This window comes from Cinclus cinclus, chromosome 1 (assembly GCF_963662255.1).
Source record: "Cinclus cinclus chromosome 1, bCinCin1.1, whole genome shotgun sequence".
Taxonomy (NCBI): domain Eukaryota; kingdom Metazoa; phylum Chordata; class Aves; order Passeriformes; family Cinclidae; genus Cinclus; species Cinclus cinclus.
In genome coordinates this window covers 12,962,342-12,982,181 of record NC_085046.1, presented here as the reverse complement: position 1 = coordinate 12,982,181, position 19,840 = coordinate 12,962,342, and the positions used below count along the sequence as shown (strand labels likewise).

At 42.5% G+C, this 19,840-nt stretch overlaps 1 protein-coding gene across 8 annotated transcripts in view; it reads right to left on the bottom strand.

Moving 5' to 3' along the window:
* PARD3 (par-3 family cell polarity regulator) overlaps positions 1–19,408 on the bottom strand; it is a 440,918-nt gene extending 421,510 nt beyond the window's left edge. For all 8 annotated transcript variants that reach the window (XM_062506759.1, XM_062506784.1, XM_062506750.1 and 5 more), the window contains exon 1: positions 19,289–19,408. In XM_062506759.1, the coding sequence (XP_062362743.1) occupies positions 19,289–19,408 (120 nt within the window). The remainder of the gene's footprint in view (positions 1–19,288) is intronic.
* Between the last annotated feature and the right edge of the window lie 432 nt (positions 19,409–19,840).

The following is a 19,840-nucleotide window of genomic DNA, read 5'->3' as shown; positions in this document are numbered from 1 at the left end:
TCTAGAAGCAACAGCTCTCACACACTCTGACATTAAACCTCATAGTGACAAACACTCTCTGTGGCTAAAACCTGACATGTACAAGCCTTTTCAATGAAAAATTCAACATCTTTATTCTCCTTGTTCATGCAAACGTGACCTTTGTATTCTTCCTCCTTGGTACACACCTCCACTTCAGCATGAGTATCTAAGTTCAGCATATTCTCTCAATACACACCTGAAGCTTCAATGCTGCCTTGCTGTGCTCAGAGTCCATGCACACATGAGCAGGGTGGCTGCCTGACTCAGCTGTCAGCCCAGCTGATTCACTATTCCTTTTATTGTTCCTTCCAAATGCAAAGAGACACCTTTAACCAGCAGTGCATGATAAAGCTCATGACAGTACTCAATTACAATAAATGCGATCAGAGCGTGTTCCATTACCTTTTCCAGCTTGTAAATGCTAAAAAAGCATCATTTCTTGTGTGAAAAATGATTGTTAAACAACAAAAGACATCACGCTCAGATTTTCTGTTATTTCTTTTGCCCTTGAAAATAGGTAACTGAATCACTAACACCATTCAACAGTGAATGGGCTACTCTCAAACAGTTTTAATATTTGTAAACCCTAAGCAACAAAGGCAAAGACACTTTAGAAAGCACATGCATTGCTCAGGAGCATGAACAGGGCTCAGCAGAACTACAGAAAACAAAACTGTGAAGATAAGTTACTGGTTTACATCACTGTGGTTTTCTTTTGCTAGAAAGGAATCCAGCAGATCCTTACATTCACGCAATTTATCAGCAACTGAAGAGCAGCCCCCTCACTTGGGAACCACATTGCCCAGAATGACAGACAGCTGAAATCCCAACCCTTGCCCATGAGGGGCACCAGGCTACCCAGAGCAACTGATGTCAGATCATTCCAAAATGAAACTTCATGCTCATCCCAAACTCCTACAGAGGGACTTCTGAATTACTGAGTACTTCCATGTACCCCCACCGAAGAGAAATGCTGCCCATGCAGAGGTTCTCTGACACAGGAAAGCATTTCAGGGGACTATTCCAAACACATTCTGAAAACCTTAGGTGTTTTTGAGGACAAAACTCAAATTCTTTCTTGAAAAAACAGCAACTAAACTCTACTTCTGAACAATCTGTGTGAGAGTGACAATAAAAGAAATACCAAAATAAATACAAACCCATATACGTTCCAACTCTGAACGAAAATTAAGCTAACTTAAATAACTCCTCAAAGTGTCAGTAACCTGGCTCTCAGGATACTCGCTTAACTACTTAATTATGGACTCTGCTTCTATAACTGAAATACAATGAAATTCAATCCTGTGGTTATCCAGAAGATAAACCATTGCAAGATCAAATGTAGTCTCTTACTACTTTACCCTTTTTCTCTTCCATTTTCCATATAAATTATTTTTTAGTTCAAAATATTTATCCAGAACAGGAAGGATGACTGTCATCAGAGAGCCTGCAATTATCCATAGGTAAAGAAGAATTTGATTCACAAAGATCTGAAATGCCACCAGAAAAGTTCAAAGGTATTCTACTCCTGAAAACCCAAGATCCTCCACAGCTTCAACATACAAGACCAAAAAATCACATTCTGTATTCAGACAAACTACAGTGCACATACTTAACAGCATGAGAACCACTCAGCAGGGCGTTCACCTGTAAGATACACTGGCATCAGCTTCACTTGAGCTCCTTCAAAGGCCAGCAGAGCCAGCTCTGGGAATCTCTTTGACAGGTGATCAGGAGGGGCTGTCACTCACTCATGGCAGCTTCGGGAAGGGCAATGACACAGTCAGGATAACACAGCAGTTCCTTCTGTCCCTGGATGTCACAATCACCCATGGAGCAATTTCCTCCACGAGTACTACAGCAGAGTGACCCAAGCAAGTGACACCAGTGGCATTCACCATTTCCAAAGAGCGGGTGTACAGACATGAACTACCCAACACAAACACACCCTTCTGCCTTCTCTCCTTCCTACCCCCATTGCCTGCTGTAATCCCCAGTGATCCAGTCAAACCAAAGCACCAGCCTCTTGGGAACAAGACCACCCCTGCTCATGCACTCAGCTGCACTGGCACAGATTTAATGACACTGTATGTATCCAGCTGCAGGGCTGCTACCCAAAAAAACTGCAAGTCACAAAATGCTAAATGGGCATCATGGAGATTTTAGCTCCAGAATTTTACAAGTAGCTGTACTGTCAGATCCCTTTGCCTGGATACAAAGTTCTGCTGATTTCAGGGTACTTCCACCAAAGTACCAAAGTTTCTAACCAAACCTGATCTCTTAGGACCCCACAACATCACCCAGAGCGGCGTGGCACCACACATGCTCATTCCAAGATTCAAAAAGATTTACTAAGCGTGGCATTACCACAGAGTACAGCAAAAGAAGGGTTGACATAATTTTCAGATTCTCTACCTTCCAGATTTCATACGTAAATATCAAATTCCAGACACACAGCAGACCATTTTATCCATTGATTAACACAGCTTACACACAAACTAGCTTATAAACAAACTATATATAGGATGCTTGCAAAATTGTTTTATGTTTCATAGATGAGATACAGAGGGAAACATGATTAAGCTTTTTAGAACAGAAAAGCAGATAAGGTATTTCAGTGGCCAGTAGAGCTGGGATGACTCCTGCTTATTCTTTTGTACAAATACAGCTGAATGCTAACAACTATGCCCATGCACTGTGCAAGTGTAATAAAAAGGAGGTAACGTAAAGAAATAGATTGAACAGTTTGCCCTGGACTGATAAAGCAGCAAGCAAACAGCACAATTGTATGGGAGCATGTTTGGTTTGTGAAAGCACAGTGCCCATTGCTACAATCAATCCCAGATGAGGGGGGAAAGCAAAAAGAGAGGACAAAGAAAAATGAGAACATTTCAGTTTCCACCTGGAAACGTAAGATACAAAAAAGAAATGTCCTTCGGGGTTTCTAATCCTCAGGATATGCTAGCTTCTCCTAGGAAAGAAATCCAGTTGACTCAGGTGACAGTCATGTTTGAGCAATCTGCAAATCAATGAACATACCTGATTTTACAGGTTTGTACTTCTGTGAAAAAGTATGTATCTATGTAACACAGACAATTATCAATATGCATTTTTAACTAAATTATTTCCTCTACTTCACATTGCTTGGTGCAGGGGTTTTTTTCTAATATTGATTCTGTATCCAGCTTGCTTGGCAATAAGCTCATCCAATGCATTTTCTGTCTGTTGTTGATGAAATGCTGACTCCCGCTTAATATTAAATAAAAGTGTTTGCATGAAAAAAGTATCACTAGCTTTTAAATAAATATTTTAAAGTTATTTAATGGTGTACAAATTCAATATAAATGCAACGTAGGAGAGAATAGAAACAGAAATAGCCTTTTAAGTCATTATCCAAACAATCTCCATTTGGAAACATATCCCAGTTACAAAGTACAGGGCAAACAAAAAAAGCAAGACCTGAACTGGCAGAGCCCTACCACTATACATCCATTCATCATCACTCATTGCAATTCAATTGCTTTCAGTAAAACTCAACTTTTTGTTAAAAGTCCTGACTCAGTAGCATTTGCAGGATTGCCATGATAGTATTGCTGGTAGCTTAAAAATCTGTCCATGTGAATCCTCCTCACAGGGCAAGCTCAGGCGTATGAGGACAGAGCAGGAGAGAGTCTGGAGCAAAAGCACTGCTGTGATCATTCCTGCACACCAGCCACCCCTTCTGTTTGCTATTGCATGCCTTAAGGAACAACTCTCTATGCAGTTAATCAGCAAGATTAATAGGACAGTACAGAATTCTTTGATTACTGCTCTGGTATAGGGAATGGCCAGAGGTTTAAAACAGCTAAAAAAGAAGAAGACAGCCTAAAAGACAGCTAGTGAACAGCCTAAAAATAAAATAAAATAAAAAATAAAATAAAAAATAAAATATATACAGTACTAGTTTCCAAAGTATCATTATTTCTTTCCATAGCATCATTATATAACTCAGAAATGCAGAAGACAAGGAAACCTTCTAAACAAGAATCTTTGACATACATGCAGTACATTCAAAAAAAGAGGACAACTGTTGTGCAAAAATCAATTGCAAGAATCAGAAACAAGATCAGAAGAAAACAATAGAGGCTAGAACGTAGTAGAACAGAATGAATTTTTTTGAAAAAAACAGGAACAGAGATACAATTGAACAGGTCAGGAATAGTTGTTTCTAAAGGCAGCAAAGGAAGCAAAGCATCAGCACTGTTACCTTCAGGACTGTTAAATCTAAATACAAGCAGCTTTTCTTTTCTCAGGGGCTTTCTACTGGAGAGAGCTGTCTAAAATAAGAGGGATATGTCCAAACAACAAGAAACACAAAATAATTCATGTAAATCATTAAGAGATACATTCTACAAGATTTCATGGAAATCTCTCAGGCTCTCCATGCCTAAGAACAGCATGTTTATCAAAGTTGTACAGAGTCACTTAAAAATACAGGTCCTAGAGGAAAAATAAGAAAAACAGTTATAATGTAATCTAAAATTATTTTGTAAACACCACCAAGTGCTTAATCCAACAAGCCATATTTTTGCAGAATGCTGGAGATAACACAATGACTATTACAACTGTTAATAAAACCTGAAGGCTTCAACAAAAACAGTATTAATAAATGGCAGTTGTGCTGTAGCAGGTTTTAAAAAAAAAAAAAAACTAAACCACTTGCTAAAATCAAACCAATCATTCTAAAAGAACTGGTTTAAGTTGGAAATATAATTTGTAAAACCCCAATTTTCAGGGTTTAGTACTATTATTATTTAATTTGTACTACAGCAAACACTCCTGTTTGCTGTCTCTGGCCCTACTGCAGCCCTGCACATTTCCTTATTCATAATACAGAGATCCTAATATGACATTATAATCATGAATGCTTACACCTAAGAAGGGGAAAATATGCTTTCTTCAGCACTGTATGCAGAAGAGATTAAAAAGTTTTGGTAGATTGAGTTCCTTTTAAATCAGCATCTGTAGCACAGCAGTCTACAAGCTGAGACCAAGGCAATTAACCCCATCAATCCAATTAAAAAATGCAGAAGCATGAAGACAGTTCTTTCTTACCAGCATCAGTTGAACACTATTAGAGCACTTACCATCTACCCAGATTTCATGGCCACATCCACCTTATTTACAACACTTCTGTACTAGAAGAGTATTACAGAACTTTAATGAGGAAAAAAAAATGAAAAACAGATTTAAGTTCTACTGTCATGGATTAATGTTCTCCCTTCTCTAATTTTCTCATATTTAAACCAAATACCTCACTAACAGAGCTCCTCTGGCTTCAGTGTGTCACTTTAAAAAAATCACTACTCATAAATCCCTTTAGATAGCTATACAGAAGTCAAACATAAGCATTTCCTTTACTTACATTCTAAGTTACAAACATTTAAATTATACTGGAATCAACATCCTACACTGTCAAGGATAGATACTATGTGAAAGTTTCAACCCAAGTAGAAAAAAAAATTACTTAAGAAACATACATTATTAAGCAGTTTAACATGACGGACTCCACACTTTTCTAAAACAGAGACTTTCTTTTCAACCTCCAGTTAGCACAAGCTGCTCTCTCTTCAGCTTGGAAAGCTTGGTGTATATTTCCATACAGTGTCTGAGCTACAGCACAGGAGCAGGACTAAGTACAGTAACATTTTACCACATCATTACTAGAGAGGAAAGAAAGTCTTGTGATTAAGGAATCAGGAGGTCAGCACTTTATCTCCAGCTTGGTTCTGAACAGCTTCTGTGGTCCTGGATCAGCCAGTGACCTCCTGTGCCTTCTTTCTCCATGCACCCTGCAGGGATAAAGCCATACTTGCCAATCTCATGCCATGACATTTGTTTGTCAATTTTGTTTTTGAAGGGAAAGATGGCAAAGCAAAGAAGAGAACTGCCCTGTTAAGAGGAGTAGGTGCTGAAGAGCCATCTCCTTGCAGATGGTTTGGGTATTGTGTGCTGTTACAACTGATGGGTGCATCATAGCTTTGCTGCAGCATAGGCAACCAGTACAACAAAGTACTTTTCTCTTTCCTAAGGTCAAAGAAAGACACCGTGAAAACCACAGAAGGACTTTATGCCAGTACTCACTTGCACCAATTAACATTGTGCTGTTGTGAAATGCAGTTAATGAGGTCTTTGCAGAGAATGAGCCACGAGAACACACAATACTGCTCCCAGGTGAGCAATCCCATACTCCACCACCTCTGTTTGGAATTAACTACACATCTTCCCAGTTAATGCAGGCCTGTCTTTGGCAGGCAGGGATAAAAAGGAGTCCATTTCTACTCTGTGCCGCCCCGGCACATCTGAAACAGCAGGGCATTGATACAAACATTTTCCTTCTCGAATCACAGCATCAGGGAAGCAAAACTAACCAGATATTTCCTGTGTCTTCACCACAAGATTCAGCCAATGCTTCTGAAAGGAACCAAAAGACACTGTAACTGTTTCTGAAATCTGAACCACAGCACTTTTAGCCTCTCCTGTTTACTTCTACTTATATCTCTTTCTATAACTCAAGCTGCTGTGCATCAGGAAACTTGCTAAAATGGTTTAATGGTAAGCAATCGTTTTCACAAAAAAGTACCTCTCATTTTTTACAATATATTACTGAAGTCACATTACATTTCTCTGAAGACACTCTGACTTCTGAATTAGAGCTGAGTTAGTGAATTTTTTACCTGTGTTGGGAAAAAAATGTTAGATCTTTTCTAATTTGCACAACCTGTATGCTTAACCTGCATGTTAAAAATTAGGCAATTAGAAGTAGTTTATTCTATAACAAAAGCAAGTTATAAAAATTATTCATCTACTAGTGAGGAATATACCATGGCAGCCCAACCACATAGCAAATCAGAGCTTCTGCTCACCTTGCAGTAACAGAGCTGGTGTCTGCAATGGGACACAGCAAGTGCAACCCAGCATCTGTGAGTCTGGATAGAGATGTGAAAATTCAACACCATGGCAATGACCAGGGCAACAGTGTAAGTCATGACACAGAAGGGAAAGTTTTATTCATGGAGTTCAATACCAAGCATAACATGTATTAAAATACATGCTTTAAAAAAGAAATAAAAAAGAAAAATAAAAAAGATTTTATTAGTTCACTATATCCTTCTGCATACTTATTTTCCTTTTTTTTTTCCCAAAACTACTCTGTTATTTTGTCTCTCCCTTGTTCCTTTAACAACATTCCCAAACCAGCAGAGCCTATCAAAGCTAAAAGCTTTGTCCTACTGCTGGTGTATCACCAACATATGTTAGGAGCACTTACATTGCAAGGCTGCAATCTGCTCTCTGAAGGAGGCTGGTAGCAGGTGTGATAGTCTGATCTGCAGAATTAACTATATATAAAGATGCAAGCAGTGGGGGGGAGGACTCCACAGCTTTGCTTTTACATATCATGCTGTATTTATGGTCCTACTTATTCAGAAAGAGGGAGAGGGGAGCCACAAAGTTAAAATGACAGACTTTGGCACCTTTGGGTTCACTGTTTGATGTCACAGCCCCTCCCTCTCAGCAAAACAAGTGAACAGCACCAGGCTGTGATTTGCTGTTCATGCTGAGAAATGCACAATTTGCAACTGCAAAGAACCAACCCTCTTATTTATTGCAGCTAGGCTCAGTGTACAAACACAAAGCCACGTGGTCTTCCCCAAAGGCTGGCTTCCCTAGCAGCCCATCAGGTGAAAGGCAAGCTGCAAAGAGCTGATGATTTACAAAGTGAGTTCAAATCTCTGCTTACTCTCGCAGCATCTACCTTACACTGAAGAGTAACACAAAACACAGTGTTACAAAGTGAATTGTCACATTTCACACTTAAGTTCAGAAGGAACAGCACACTTCTTGAAAAAAGTGACAGGAAAATTCTGAATGATAAACAACGTGTTTCTAAAACACTAATTAATTACAGAAAAACTTTTTTATTTCAGTATCACACATAGCTTTAATCCCCAAGAGCGATCAAGAAAAAGATGTGGACTCATTGTGTCTTAATTCTCTCTATTCACCATGTCTCTGGCATCCACCAACCTTTGGAAACAATTGGAAACAAGGTCTTTCAGAAGGCAACAAAACACTGGCTCACTGAATCAGAAGCAGCTTGTGAAGGCTGCTAGAGTTAAAGCAGTTTTTACACACTGTCTAATCACAGACATAACGCATGGTCTTATAAAGTGTAACACAGATCATCCATAAAACCCATAAAATCTGCAAGTCCTCTGCTGCCCAGAGAGGCTGCGGCTGCCCCATCCCTGGAAAGGTTCAAGGCCAGGCTGGATCAGGCTTTCAGTAACCTGGTCTAATGGAAGGTGGCCTTGCCAATGACAAAGGGATTGGAAGCAGGTGATCTTTAAGGTCCCTTCCAAACCACTCTATGATTCTATGAAAACAAAACATACATTTTACAAAATTAGCTATTGTGATTTCCAGATTCCAAACAGTTTAATAACTCACATAAAGCAAATTTTTAAAGTCTTCTTTTTATTTTGTTCTGATATGAGAGCAAGCAGTGGATGGCTATGGTAAATATTGGGACTTATTTTTAATTGAGAAGAGTAGTATGCATGCATAAGCATTTACAGCTCCACCTTGACAGCATTTTTAGAAAGGGGACAACCATGTGGATCTATCTGATGACCCTGAACAACCCACAGAACCACACTAGAGCAATGCCCAAACCTTTCCTTGACCATTTAGCTCAGCACTTCTCCCACACGTCACTGGCCACTGAGAAAATACCACCACAAAAAGCAGATTTAGTCAAGTCTAAAACACACATTTGTAAAAGAAATATTTTGGAAGAAGGTTTAGGATCCAATACCACTCAGCAGATTGTTTAGGCTTTTCCAGATGCTGAAAGGTAAACAATAGTACATTCAAGTTAATTACCTCATATTCAAATATCAAAGAATATTCAACTTGGCACAAATTAGCTTTTTGTACAAGCTAGCTCCCCTTCACTGCTGCTTCCATTCCTCAGCTAGGGAATTTCACCAGCAAAAGAAACTTATTACCTCCACAGAAACAAGGTAAGGCCCAGGAGCCTTTTCAGCTAAATATTTCATAAACACCAAAAGATACAATGCAGGATGTTCATTACCTGTGACTTCCAATTTAGCTGGGGCTTCAAGCTATCAACAGCTGTTTTATGGCAACACCAAAGCAACAAGACAGTCGTCAAGAATTTACTTCAAACAGCTACACTAATAAAGGAGAGACTTATAGGACACTGATTACAGTAATATTTCACACACATTAACATCTGGGTTTAGTTACCAAAGCATTGTGTTCCTGAGAGATCTCTGGCTACAGGGTGAGGAGACTACTCCATTGCCTAACATAACCACAAGTTAAATATGCTGCTTTACACACAGAGCATAACATTTTCTTTTAAGACCAGGTTAGTCAAGCCCAGAAAACATAGAAAGTTTTCTCTTCAAATGGAAGCTCTTAAACATACAAATATTTTGCATAGTGATAGTCATTTAAAATCACATTCATTGGCGTTTTTACAAAGAGAACCTATGCTAACACAGTATTCTGAATTTAAAAGCTCTACTTTATTTCAGACAGTCCACTTTTTCCTGATATTTCTTAGTTCAGACTTGAAAGTTTCCAGAATTATTACAGACAGCATTTATTTTATGCTATTTTGCATTTAAAGAAAAACTAGAAAGAGCAATTAAAGCTGCTGTTAAAAAAATCAGTGAGAGCAAAAACCATCAAACCTTATCTTCTCAAATTAGTATCCTTAATGACATTTTAAAAAAATGTTCAATACAGGATTTGGCAACTGTGCTCTGAACTTGTACCATGCCCAGAAGACAGGACTCAGTCTGACTGAGCGAGGGTGGAGGAATCTCTTGCGCTGGGTTTTCTCCTGTGCTGGTCACCTCGTTCCTACAGTGCCACAAGAGAAGCAGCAGCTTTGTCAGTATTTAGGATTAACCCAGGGCACACCCTCACCCCGATGCCAACCTGACCTGCTGCCTCACACGGAGCCCCTCGCACACACGCCCCTGCCAGGAGCTCTGCAAAGCCAGCTCCCAGGAAAGGCACAGCCATGGCTGGGCTACCTCCCCTCATCACCCTGCAAAAGCAACAGCATTTCTTCTCTTATCCAGCACTCATCTCTATAATAAAAACCAGAAACAGCCAGCAGAATAAGTGAGGTGTATAGAGATGACTACTGCTATTGTAATACTCTCCAAATTACTACAATTGCACAATACTTTCTAACTTTTAGCAAAGCCTAACACTTCAGGCTAGCAGTCTTCCAGCAGCCTGCTACTGCCAGAGACAAATTCAAGGTGAGTAAAATCCCTTCCTTCTTCAGGCTGCACACGGTGCTGAGGACAGAGCTCATTCAGCAGGAATGGATGGCCACCACAGCCCTGCTGCCTAAATTCTTCTTTTGGTACCTGGCAGCTGGCTGCTTTTCTGGTGCTCACAGCTGCAGGAACAGGGTCTTCACAGGAAGGCAGAGGGGCAGACTGACAGCACAAATGCACACTTAACACAAGATACAGTCCAACAGGTTCTCGGAGAGGTCAAATTAAATCAAGCCTTGTTATTTCACTTAACAGCTTATTAAAGAAGCAAAATGTTCTAAAGCTTCCAATTTATTGGGATTTTTCAACTGTCATTTAAGTTGTTACAGCAACAAAACTTTCAGCTGTGCAGTGTCTCAGAGACATTCCAGCATCCCCAGAAGTAATTTTTCCAATGTTTATTGAATTCAGCTCTTTCCTGTTCAGGTCTTCGAGAACTTGCAACAAAGCTTTTCATTACATGTGCAAAGAGGTGCATTGCTGAAAGGTTCTCACAAGTAAGATATTGCTTTTGACATTTAACAGAAGAGAAAAAAACATTATGTGGCCTTTGCCTAGGGGGAAGATAGAGCAACTCAACAACTTTGAAAGCACATGCAAAAAAGATGGTGTAAGGTGAAACTACTTTTCCATTTAGTAAATGTGGCTACATTTCTTCAAACAAATGAGAACACCTAAATGGGTGCACACATAAACATACAGGCACTCCCAGAAGTTCTATCTCCATTTAAAATACTTTATACCCACATAGCCTCTTTTTTTCTAGTAATACAACATCCACACCAGAAACATTTTAAATTGCCATTCTGAGTCTGTAAAGACATGCACACCCAGGAAAAAAAATCCTATAAATGTTGCCACTTGAAAAGAAAACTGCTAATGATACACCAGCTTGCTCCTCCTGCAACAAATTTATAATTTCACTGCATCAGCAGCAGGCTGAGCATGAGTGAATGTGGGGAGTATGGCCAAAAATGTGACATTGCTTTTCCAAATCAGAGTGTATTTTCCCTACCAAATCAGGGATACACTACTCTCACTAAGCTTATTGCCCAGAAAGAAAAGCTTCCTATAATAAATTCCACAAGTTTATTTTAAAAATAAAGTCTTTGGGTGACATCTGTTGTGCCACTGAGGTCAATTTTTCGTCCTCTTGCTAAATGGACCATTGCCTCCAGGGCACCAAGTTAACCCATTTATTCCCATCTTTGCCATTTTCTGTTTATCTGTACTTAATGTACTGCATTAGCATTGTGCTTCCACACAAACTCCCATTTCCCACTCATGTGAGAAAAAAGAAACAAAAAAGAAAAAAAAAAAGAAACAAACAAACAAAAAAAAATGCAAAGGGAGTCATATCAGTCTATCTATACTTCAAAAGCATTTCCTTTCACCAAACTCCAAGGATATAACACAGCAGCACCCCAAGGCCCAGCTCCAGGGGATGTTCATCTCTGCTCCTGGGCAGTAAGGATCGTCCCCTTGTACAGAAACTCTTTTGGTCTTCATTCCTATTCTCCTATACCAGAGAACCCAGCCTTGAGATGCAGTACAGTCCAAGAGTTTTATAAGGAAAGCAGGAATGCATTTCTCCTTTTGTTTTGGAATAAATAGGTGATTAATGTGCATCACTTTGCCACAGGGCACTGAAGTATAGAAAATAAGTGACCAACAAATACCTGCTACCTGATTCAGAAAAAAAAAAAAAGCAAATACCGCAACAAAATAATTATCAAAATTACTTCAAACTTAACAATTACCTGGGACCAACTTGAGAAAATAACTAGGGATACCCCTAGGAAAAAAAAACAAAACCTGACACTGCTGAGGTACTGTAACGTAAGTAATGTGATTCTCTCAAAAACAAAAAGGCGCTGATATTTGCTTTTACTTTAAAATTATTTTCCCCAATTTAAAATTTGACTCATTTCTCTTTCAGTAGTAATCTTAGTCATTTCCACAAGTATTATGTATGTCTGTGCTGCTGTTTTCTTTTTTTACTTTCTCGGTTTTTTAAACAACCCCACAGGATTATGTAACTTAGCTCAAAGGCAGTTTGGTTTTCGGTGTTTTTTTTATCCATTTTCCAGTACCAGACTTGCTGAGCATTACATCAAAATGACCTCAAAGAAACAAAAATATATAATGTATATTAAAAAGGAGGGGAAAAAAAACAAAGCACAGATGCCCTAAAGTATCTTCCAGAATTTTTTAATACTTTTTGCTTCACTTTTTATTTTCTTACTGCTCAGAAAATATTTCTGAGTGGGAACATCTGTGCTATATTCTGGATTGATGTTAGAAGAATTCCACTTTATTTTCAATATACATAAGCACTGGTTCAGCATTGTTGCATGTTTTATCCATTCAATTTATATTTGGATGAAATGGTTTGTTTTCCTTTGAAGAACCAGGAAATTGTTTTAAAGCTACATGAACCGTATTCTGTATAAATAAGATCACCAGCATTTCTCCCCATTTACTCCACATTATTTTACCAGATTAAATGTGCCACGACTAAAAGATGTCACAGTCTGGTACAACTGAGAAAGTGTTACTTCCAGTGATGTTTTTATAACAGAACTAAAACATCTGTGACTGTTATAAGTGAAGTTAAAGTGTAAAAAGCTATGAGAATCAGATGGCTTTCCACTGGTGGAAGGCTATTGCCCAGGAGAAGAAAGGCTGGCAACTCCCTAAACCCCAGCCTGCCTCCAGGAACTGCTCCCCAGATGTGCTGAGCTCTTTCACAGGCTCCTCCACAGTCCTCCCCTCAGAGCTACAGGAATCAGCAGCTGAATGATGCTTTGCTCAAAGGGAAATCACTCTCAAGCCACTCTACCACAAACACACACCTCACTTTGATCACTGTTAATTAACAGTGAGAAACCATATAACGCCAAACTGAAATCCATGATGCATCCCGTCCAGCTGGAGATAGGTGCTGCTCACACCAGACAGCCTCAGCAGTACCACACACATCCTCCACTGAAGGCACCTTCAAAGCTGAAGGGTTTACATGTTGTCCACCTCTCAAGAGCCTCTTTTTAAACACTGCAGAATTCAGTCTTTTTTATTAGCTTTGAATAATCCCAGGTGCCTGCTTGCTCACATCACAGGGGTACAGCCCCAGCGTGGCTCTCAGGCCTTCCTAAGATGAGCCTCCTCCCTCGTTCCACGGATGGCTGAACACAGGCAAGAGCTGGCAGAGGGCATGGCAGGGCTTGTGCAGCTCCCTGCCTTGCAAGCCACAGGTCCCCTGGAGCACAGCACTGCTGTACAGAAAAGTCCCCACGCAAGGGACCTCTGCAGCCACTGCCACGTTCGCTCCAAAGGTTCATTTCTACCTTCACCCTGCAACTTCTCTTGCAATGTGCAAGAGTCACCTGTATTTACAGGTGAGCCAATGACAGGAAAACATTGGTTTGGCTGAAAACACAGAGGGAAGTGGAGAGAAGAGGTTAAAAGAAAGTTTTCTATGATAAGCAGAGGGAATTTATCGCTCTAGCCTTGCATTTCCAGCACCAAACCTGCAGGATCACACAGCAGCTTTCTAAACATGAAGCATTTGTGACCCATTTCAGTACTTATCTTCCTTAAATTAGCATCTCTCCCCTGCTGTTCATCAAGCTCCAGGAGAATGCTGTTCCCTATCAGCTGGGTTTCACTGCCACTGTTGGGAGCCCAGCACCAGTGAAAACTGCCAGGAGCCAAAGAGAATCCTGGCTGACCTCAGGTAAATCACTGAAATATTACCCAACCAACACTGAATGCAGAGCCCGGACCCATCACCCTGGGGGGGTCAGCTAGAACTAAACTGATAGCCAGCTGAGCAGCAGGGGTTACAGGGATTTTTTTGGCATTTTGGTTCCTTTTTGGGGTTGAGAGGATTCCTGTGCATTCTGGAATTAGCCTGTAAGACTGCTTTCTACTTTAAAAGGCTTGAGACTTGCACATACAGAAAAATTAAAACCAAATCTAAAAAAAAAAAATACGTAAAATAAAACACACACAAAAAAAAGAACTTTAATTTTGTTTTATGCTAAATTTAGCCACTACTGCCCTTGAGTATTGCCAAAGGGGTCACTGAATGGGCATTGTGGCAGATCCATTTAAGCCTGTGGCAAAAACCTAGTGGTCAGGGTTGAGGAGGCAATGTGCCAAGTACAATACAAAGTCCAAGAAAAATCAGCAGATTTTCATACCAACCCACCCATGTATTAGGCTCTACAAACGATGCCCCAGTGACACAGTCATGAGGAGCTGTACAACTGTTTGCTCTACAGAACATAACTTGCATCAAAGCTGCCGTTGTGTACCTGGCAGAAAATCAGATGTCTGAGAACTGACTTTAAAGCAAATAATCCCCGTTAGCTGGCACTGGGGGGAATAAAATCAAAAACAGGAAAAAAAGCAAGCTTCACAAACACAGTCACTCAGGCTACAACCTTTCTCCCTCACAATTTCCTGCTGATGAATGTCAGACCTACCGAAGAGATGGAGCTTTAAGCTCTGGGTGGCCTAAGCCCCCAATGTACAAATTAAATGAGAATATGGTCATCTGACACCTGTTACCTTTGCTTACACTGCCAACTTTCCTGGAGTTCTGGTCTCTTATCAGCAACAGCCTCTAACACTATCAGAGTAGATTACCATTTCTTTTCACAAATATTAGTGCAGTGCAGTTTTCAAATTAACAATTGAAGTATTGTTCCATGCAACATTAAAACCCCCACAAAACTTTATTTCTGACATCATTTGGTAAGGGAGAGGGGAAAGGTGTCTCAAGACTTCTATTAAAATATTTTTGATTCAGCAGGTAAACTGTTAATTTACTTATTTTAACTGGAAAATGAAGGTTAGATGTAAGGTCTAGGAACTCCACTGCAATCTCATGATATGCAGGGCATCAGCCTGAACTATCATGGAGACCAAATAATCCCTCTAGGGACTGAACATGATACTGAACAACTCCAGCAATCTATTATTTGCTATTTCATATTCTTGCTTACCATGCTCATTTGCATCACATTAATTTTTTAAAAATTATATCTACCCATTGCTTATGCACACTATTTTTACTTGCAAGAAGAAAGAAGAAGATAAAAGTTAAAATGTTTACAATATCCTCCCCAAAAACCAAAGCATGAGAGATTATGCTGACAGTCACAAGTCAACAAAAAAGTTAGTCTGGCTACATCTAGAGCAAACCAAAGTTACAAGATGCACAATTACTAATTTTTGATAGTTCCTCAATACATCATTTTTATAGTAATTTTCCACCTTTTAATACTGATTCAATATTTGATAAGCCATGTTTCATCTCAACTGCCTGTCTGCTTTCTCCCTTTTGGTGTTGGACATTATCTCTTGCCATCAATGTTAAGTCACTCAGATGTGGCTGACCTCCGCTCTTAAACCACTGTTACCTTCTTGCAAGTTTTAACCATTAAATTAATTGCTAGAACTACACCAACTCACTAGGGCTGCACAACCCTCGACCAGCAGGGTCTGGAAAATGCATCTACCATTCCTCAAGCCAGCTGTCCCCTTCCCACATTGCACTCCTTTAAGACTCAGGCAGAGATTGTGCCAGAGGCTGCATCAGTCCATCCAGCCACACAAAAGTGCACCATTAGCGTGCCCCCATGAAAACTGGGTTTCATTAAATGTGATCGATTTTGCTGACTCCACTTGCCCTGAACAAGGTGGACACTTCAAACATCTCATATCATTTGCTTGTTCATTTCCCGCAAACACAACTTGCAGAGAGAACGCATCATGTTTCAGACACAAAGCTTCTTTTGGAATAAAAGAAAAATAACAGAAAACTTTATACACACTACATAGTCCAGCCTTTAAACACAGCCTGCAATACTAATAACTAACTCCACACACAATGACAGCAGTATTAATGCATAATTAACTTTTGGAGATTTTTGAATCCTGATCAAAGACACAGCACCCAGAACTAACTGCAGTTATCTATAGTTGTGTTATCTGTAGGTTTTGAACTCCTAAAATTTTATAGAGAGGAGAACTGTACTATTATGTGGATTGTTCTCCATAAGTACTTTTTCCATTCTCGACCTATCTCTTGAACCTATGTAAGCCATAACCAAGCCATAACACTGAGGTCAAATTCTGAAGTTATTCACTCCCAGCACTCTGCATGTTTTTGGGCTGCCTCACTACGACTGCACAGGAACATCATAAGTGCACTGTGCAGATCACTTACTGCTAATCACAGCTGGGAAACTGTGACAAAGTGGGAGGTAATCTGGGAAGGGCTGACAACTCAGTTCTCAAGGAGCTCTCCTGAAGGAACTTGCTGCACACAGTAGACACACACATTCTTGCAGGATGAGAAATGCTGGTTTTCCTGAAAGTATGAAAACCATAAGCTTCATTCAAATATTTTGAATAATCTTCCACCAGATATGCTTCTTACCATAAGAACATACTGGTGGTGAAGTAGATTTCAATGTCAGCTTGATACCAGCTGCCAGACTGTTAGTTCATATGGGCACATATAATTTTGATCCTCTCAGTTAGGGATTACTTCTTCCCCTTTCTTGTCTCTTTATGAACTCAAGATTTGCTAATCTGCTACACTATCACAAAAAAGAACAATTTAACTGCTACAAAAATACAGTCATCTAGAATTCTGGCATCCAAACCATAAAATTACTATGTTACTCTACTGAGAGCACAGCAAACAGCACTATACACCTACTTACAAAACCTACTTACTTTAAGATCCAGTTCCTTACCACCTAAACATCACCACAGAAAATGTTCAGCGAATTTAAGTTAAAAGTAAGGTTTGATGGTGACCATATAAAACACTCAGAGAAAGCCAGTGGACACTGCTATTGTTTTCAGCCACAGAACTTCCATATAAGAGAAACAATCTCAGTAATTGCAGCTACCTCAAGTCCATACCGGTGGCACTTAACATAACCACCATATAAATACTAATGAATAAAACCACTGTGTCATTTTAACCCAGGATGCAGAGCTTTTGATACCAGGGACCAGCCTGGTAGTAGTCTTGCTGCCCCTCTGTAAACGGTCTTTTTAATAAGTACATGGCCATATTCAGAGTTACTTTTTTCCCCTCACATGCATCCACAGATGGGCCACTTTTAAAAAAAAAAAAAAAAAAAGTAAAATTTGCAATGATGTAACCTTTTCCTAGTGACTGTTGCCTGTCTCCCTGGTACTGACAACTTCAATCCCTCCCAGGTTTAACACCATGTGCAGAACACAACTGCCACCCCTTAATGCCACTAGATAGCTGGAAGCCAGGATGCAGTCCACTGCCACAGGAGTTACGGGTGATAGTTTTGGAACAAAACACAGCAAAATAATTACTTTCATTAACTCTGCAACACTGATGAACAAATGCAAACACTTTTCATCTGAATGGCCCAAAGAGGCATTCAATGTCCCACTAAGAGTCTCACTCTACTGTTCACTGCTTTACCTTAACCAGAAATACTTTCAGCCTCAGTCTCCTATATGCAAATAGACTGCCATGTTCATTAACTGCTGTATATGAATGACAGCTGGTATGCAGCCACAGACATATCCTAGAAAATAATTTTTCTCTTTTTCTAGCCAGAATCAGAATATGTTTGCTGTCTTCAAAACCACGTTCTTCACGAATCAGGTGGGGAGGTGATGGGAAACTCAGTTACTTTTCTCCTCCCAGCATCTGGAATTCTCTTAAAAAAACTGAGTTTTAAAATTTTCTCGGGAATCAGTTCAAACCAATCAATGAACCTTTCACAATATTCCTTCCATTACATGTCTCAGGACAGCCTGGCAGTCTGCATTTGCCAAAACAAAACTTCCAGGATCAGAAGTGTGAAATGTCTCAGAAAGGCTAAGGGGGAAAAAGCACACTCAAACTTCTTGGATCGATAGTGCAGAGGAAAGGGGAAGGGCACTGCTGAAGTTATCAGCCAACGATGGTCATACTGTCCAACAAACCAGTTGATTAAAAAGAAGTTTGCAGCAAAAAGAAAGTACGGGGGGGGGTGGGGCGGGTGGAAGAGAAGGGAGGAGGGGACGAAAGAAATAAAAAAAATTAAAACAAGGAAAGGAAAAAACTCAAAGCCCGACAAGTTGCCCATGGAGGGAAAGCCAAGGCTGCAACTGCCTTCACACGCACAGTAAGGATTTCAACACGGGGCTGCCGGAGGCCGGAGCGAGCGGCTGTCGGGCTGAGCCCCGCCGCGGGCCGGGCCGGCGCTCCCCGCACCCCGGGGCACCGCGGACCGTCCCGCAGGAGCGCAGCTTCCCCGCGGCGCGGCGGGGCCGAGAGCGGCCGGGCTGCTGCGGGGCCCTCGGAGCCTCGCCCGGCGCGGGGGGCGGCCCGCGGGGCACTGCCGTGCGCCCCTGCGGCGGGGTCCCCTCGCACCGCCCTCCCCGCCGGGCCTGGAGGGCCGGGAAGCCTGGAGCTGGATTTCCAGCCCTCCGCGGCGAATCCCGCCCGGCCCGCGCCGCCTCGGCCCCGCCACCCGCCCCGGGGCAGACCCGGCACCGCCGGCCCCCGCGCCGCTCTGCCGGCCGGGTTCGGGTGGCTCCCGCACCGACACCCCCGGGGGCCGCCGCGCACCGGCGAACAAAGGGCCGAGGCCCGCCAGGAGCCCGCGGGGAGCCGCGGAGGGGCCGCGCTGGCCGCTGCGGAGGGGCCGAGCCCCCCCCGCTCCCCGCTCCCCGCGGCGGCGCTGGGCACACGCTCCCCGCTGGCTCCGCCGCCGCCGCCGGCCGCCCCCGGCCCCGCTCCCGCCGCTCCCTCCGGCGGGGCAGCCCGGACTTTCCCCCTCGCTTCCCTCCCCACTCCGGGAAGCGCCATATTGATCGCGGGCGCCGCTCCCCGCGCCCCTCACCTTGGCGATCGCCTTCTTGTACCGGGTCACCGCTTGCTGGATCAAGCTGAAAACTTTCATGTTCCCGTCCCCGCAGGGCACGACCACCCGCGTCCTCCCGAAGCACACCGTGACTTTCATCCTGCGCGGCCGGGGGGCTCTCGCGTCCCTCCGGCCCCGCACAGCCTTCCTCCTCCTCCTCCTCCTCCTCCTCTTCCCCTCCGCCCTCCGCCACGGCCGCCCCCCGGCGGGGCGCGGCGCTCAGCCCCCGGCCGCCGCCGGGCTGCCGCTGCGGGCGCCCTGCCTCCGCCCCGGCTCCGCGGCCGCCCGGCGAGGCGCGGGGAAGGGAGGGCAGCGCAGGACGGGGGCCGGTGCTGCCTTCCCCAGGGCCGGGGCCGCTCACATGCCGCGGCGCTGCCCGCGGCCACCTGCTCGGCTCCTGCCCCGGCGCGCAGCGGCGGCGGGCGGGGCGGCGGCGCTGGCTCCCGCTCCGGAGGCGTGGGGCGGTGCGGCGGGGCGGGGGCAGCCGGCGGGCCCCGCACACGGCCGGAGCGAGTGCCCCCACCGAGCCCG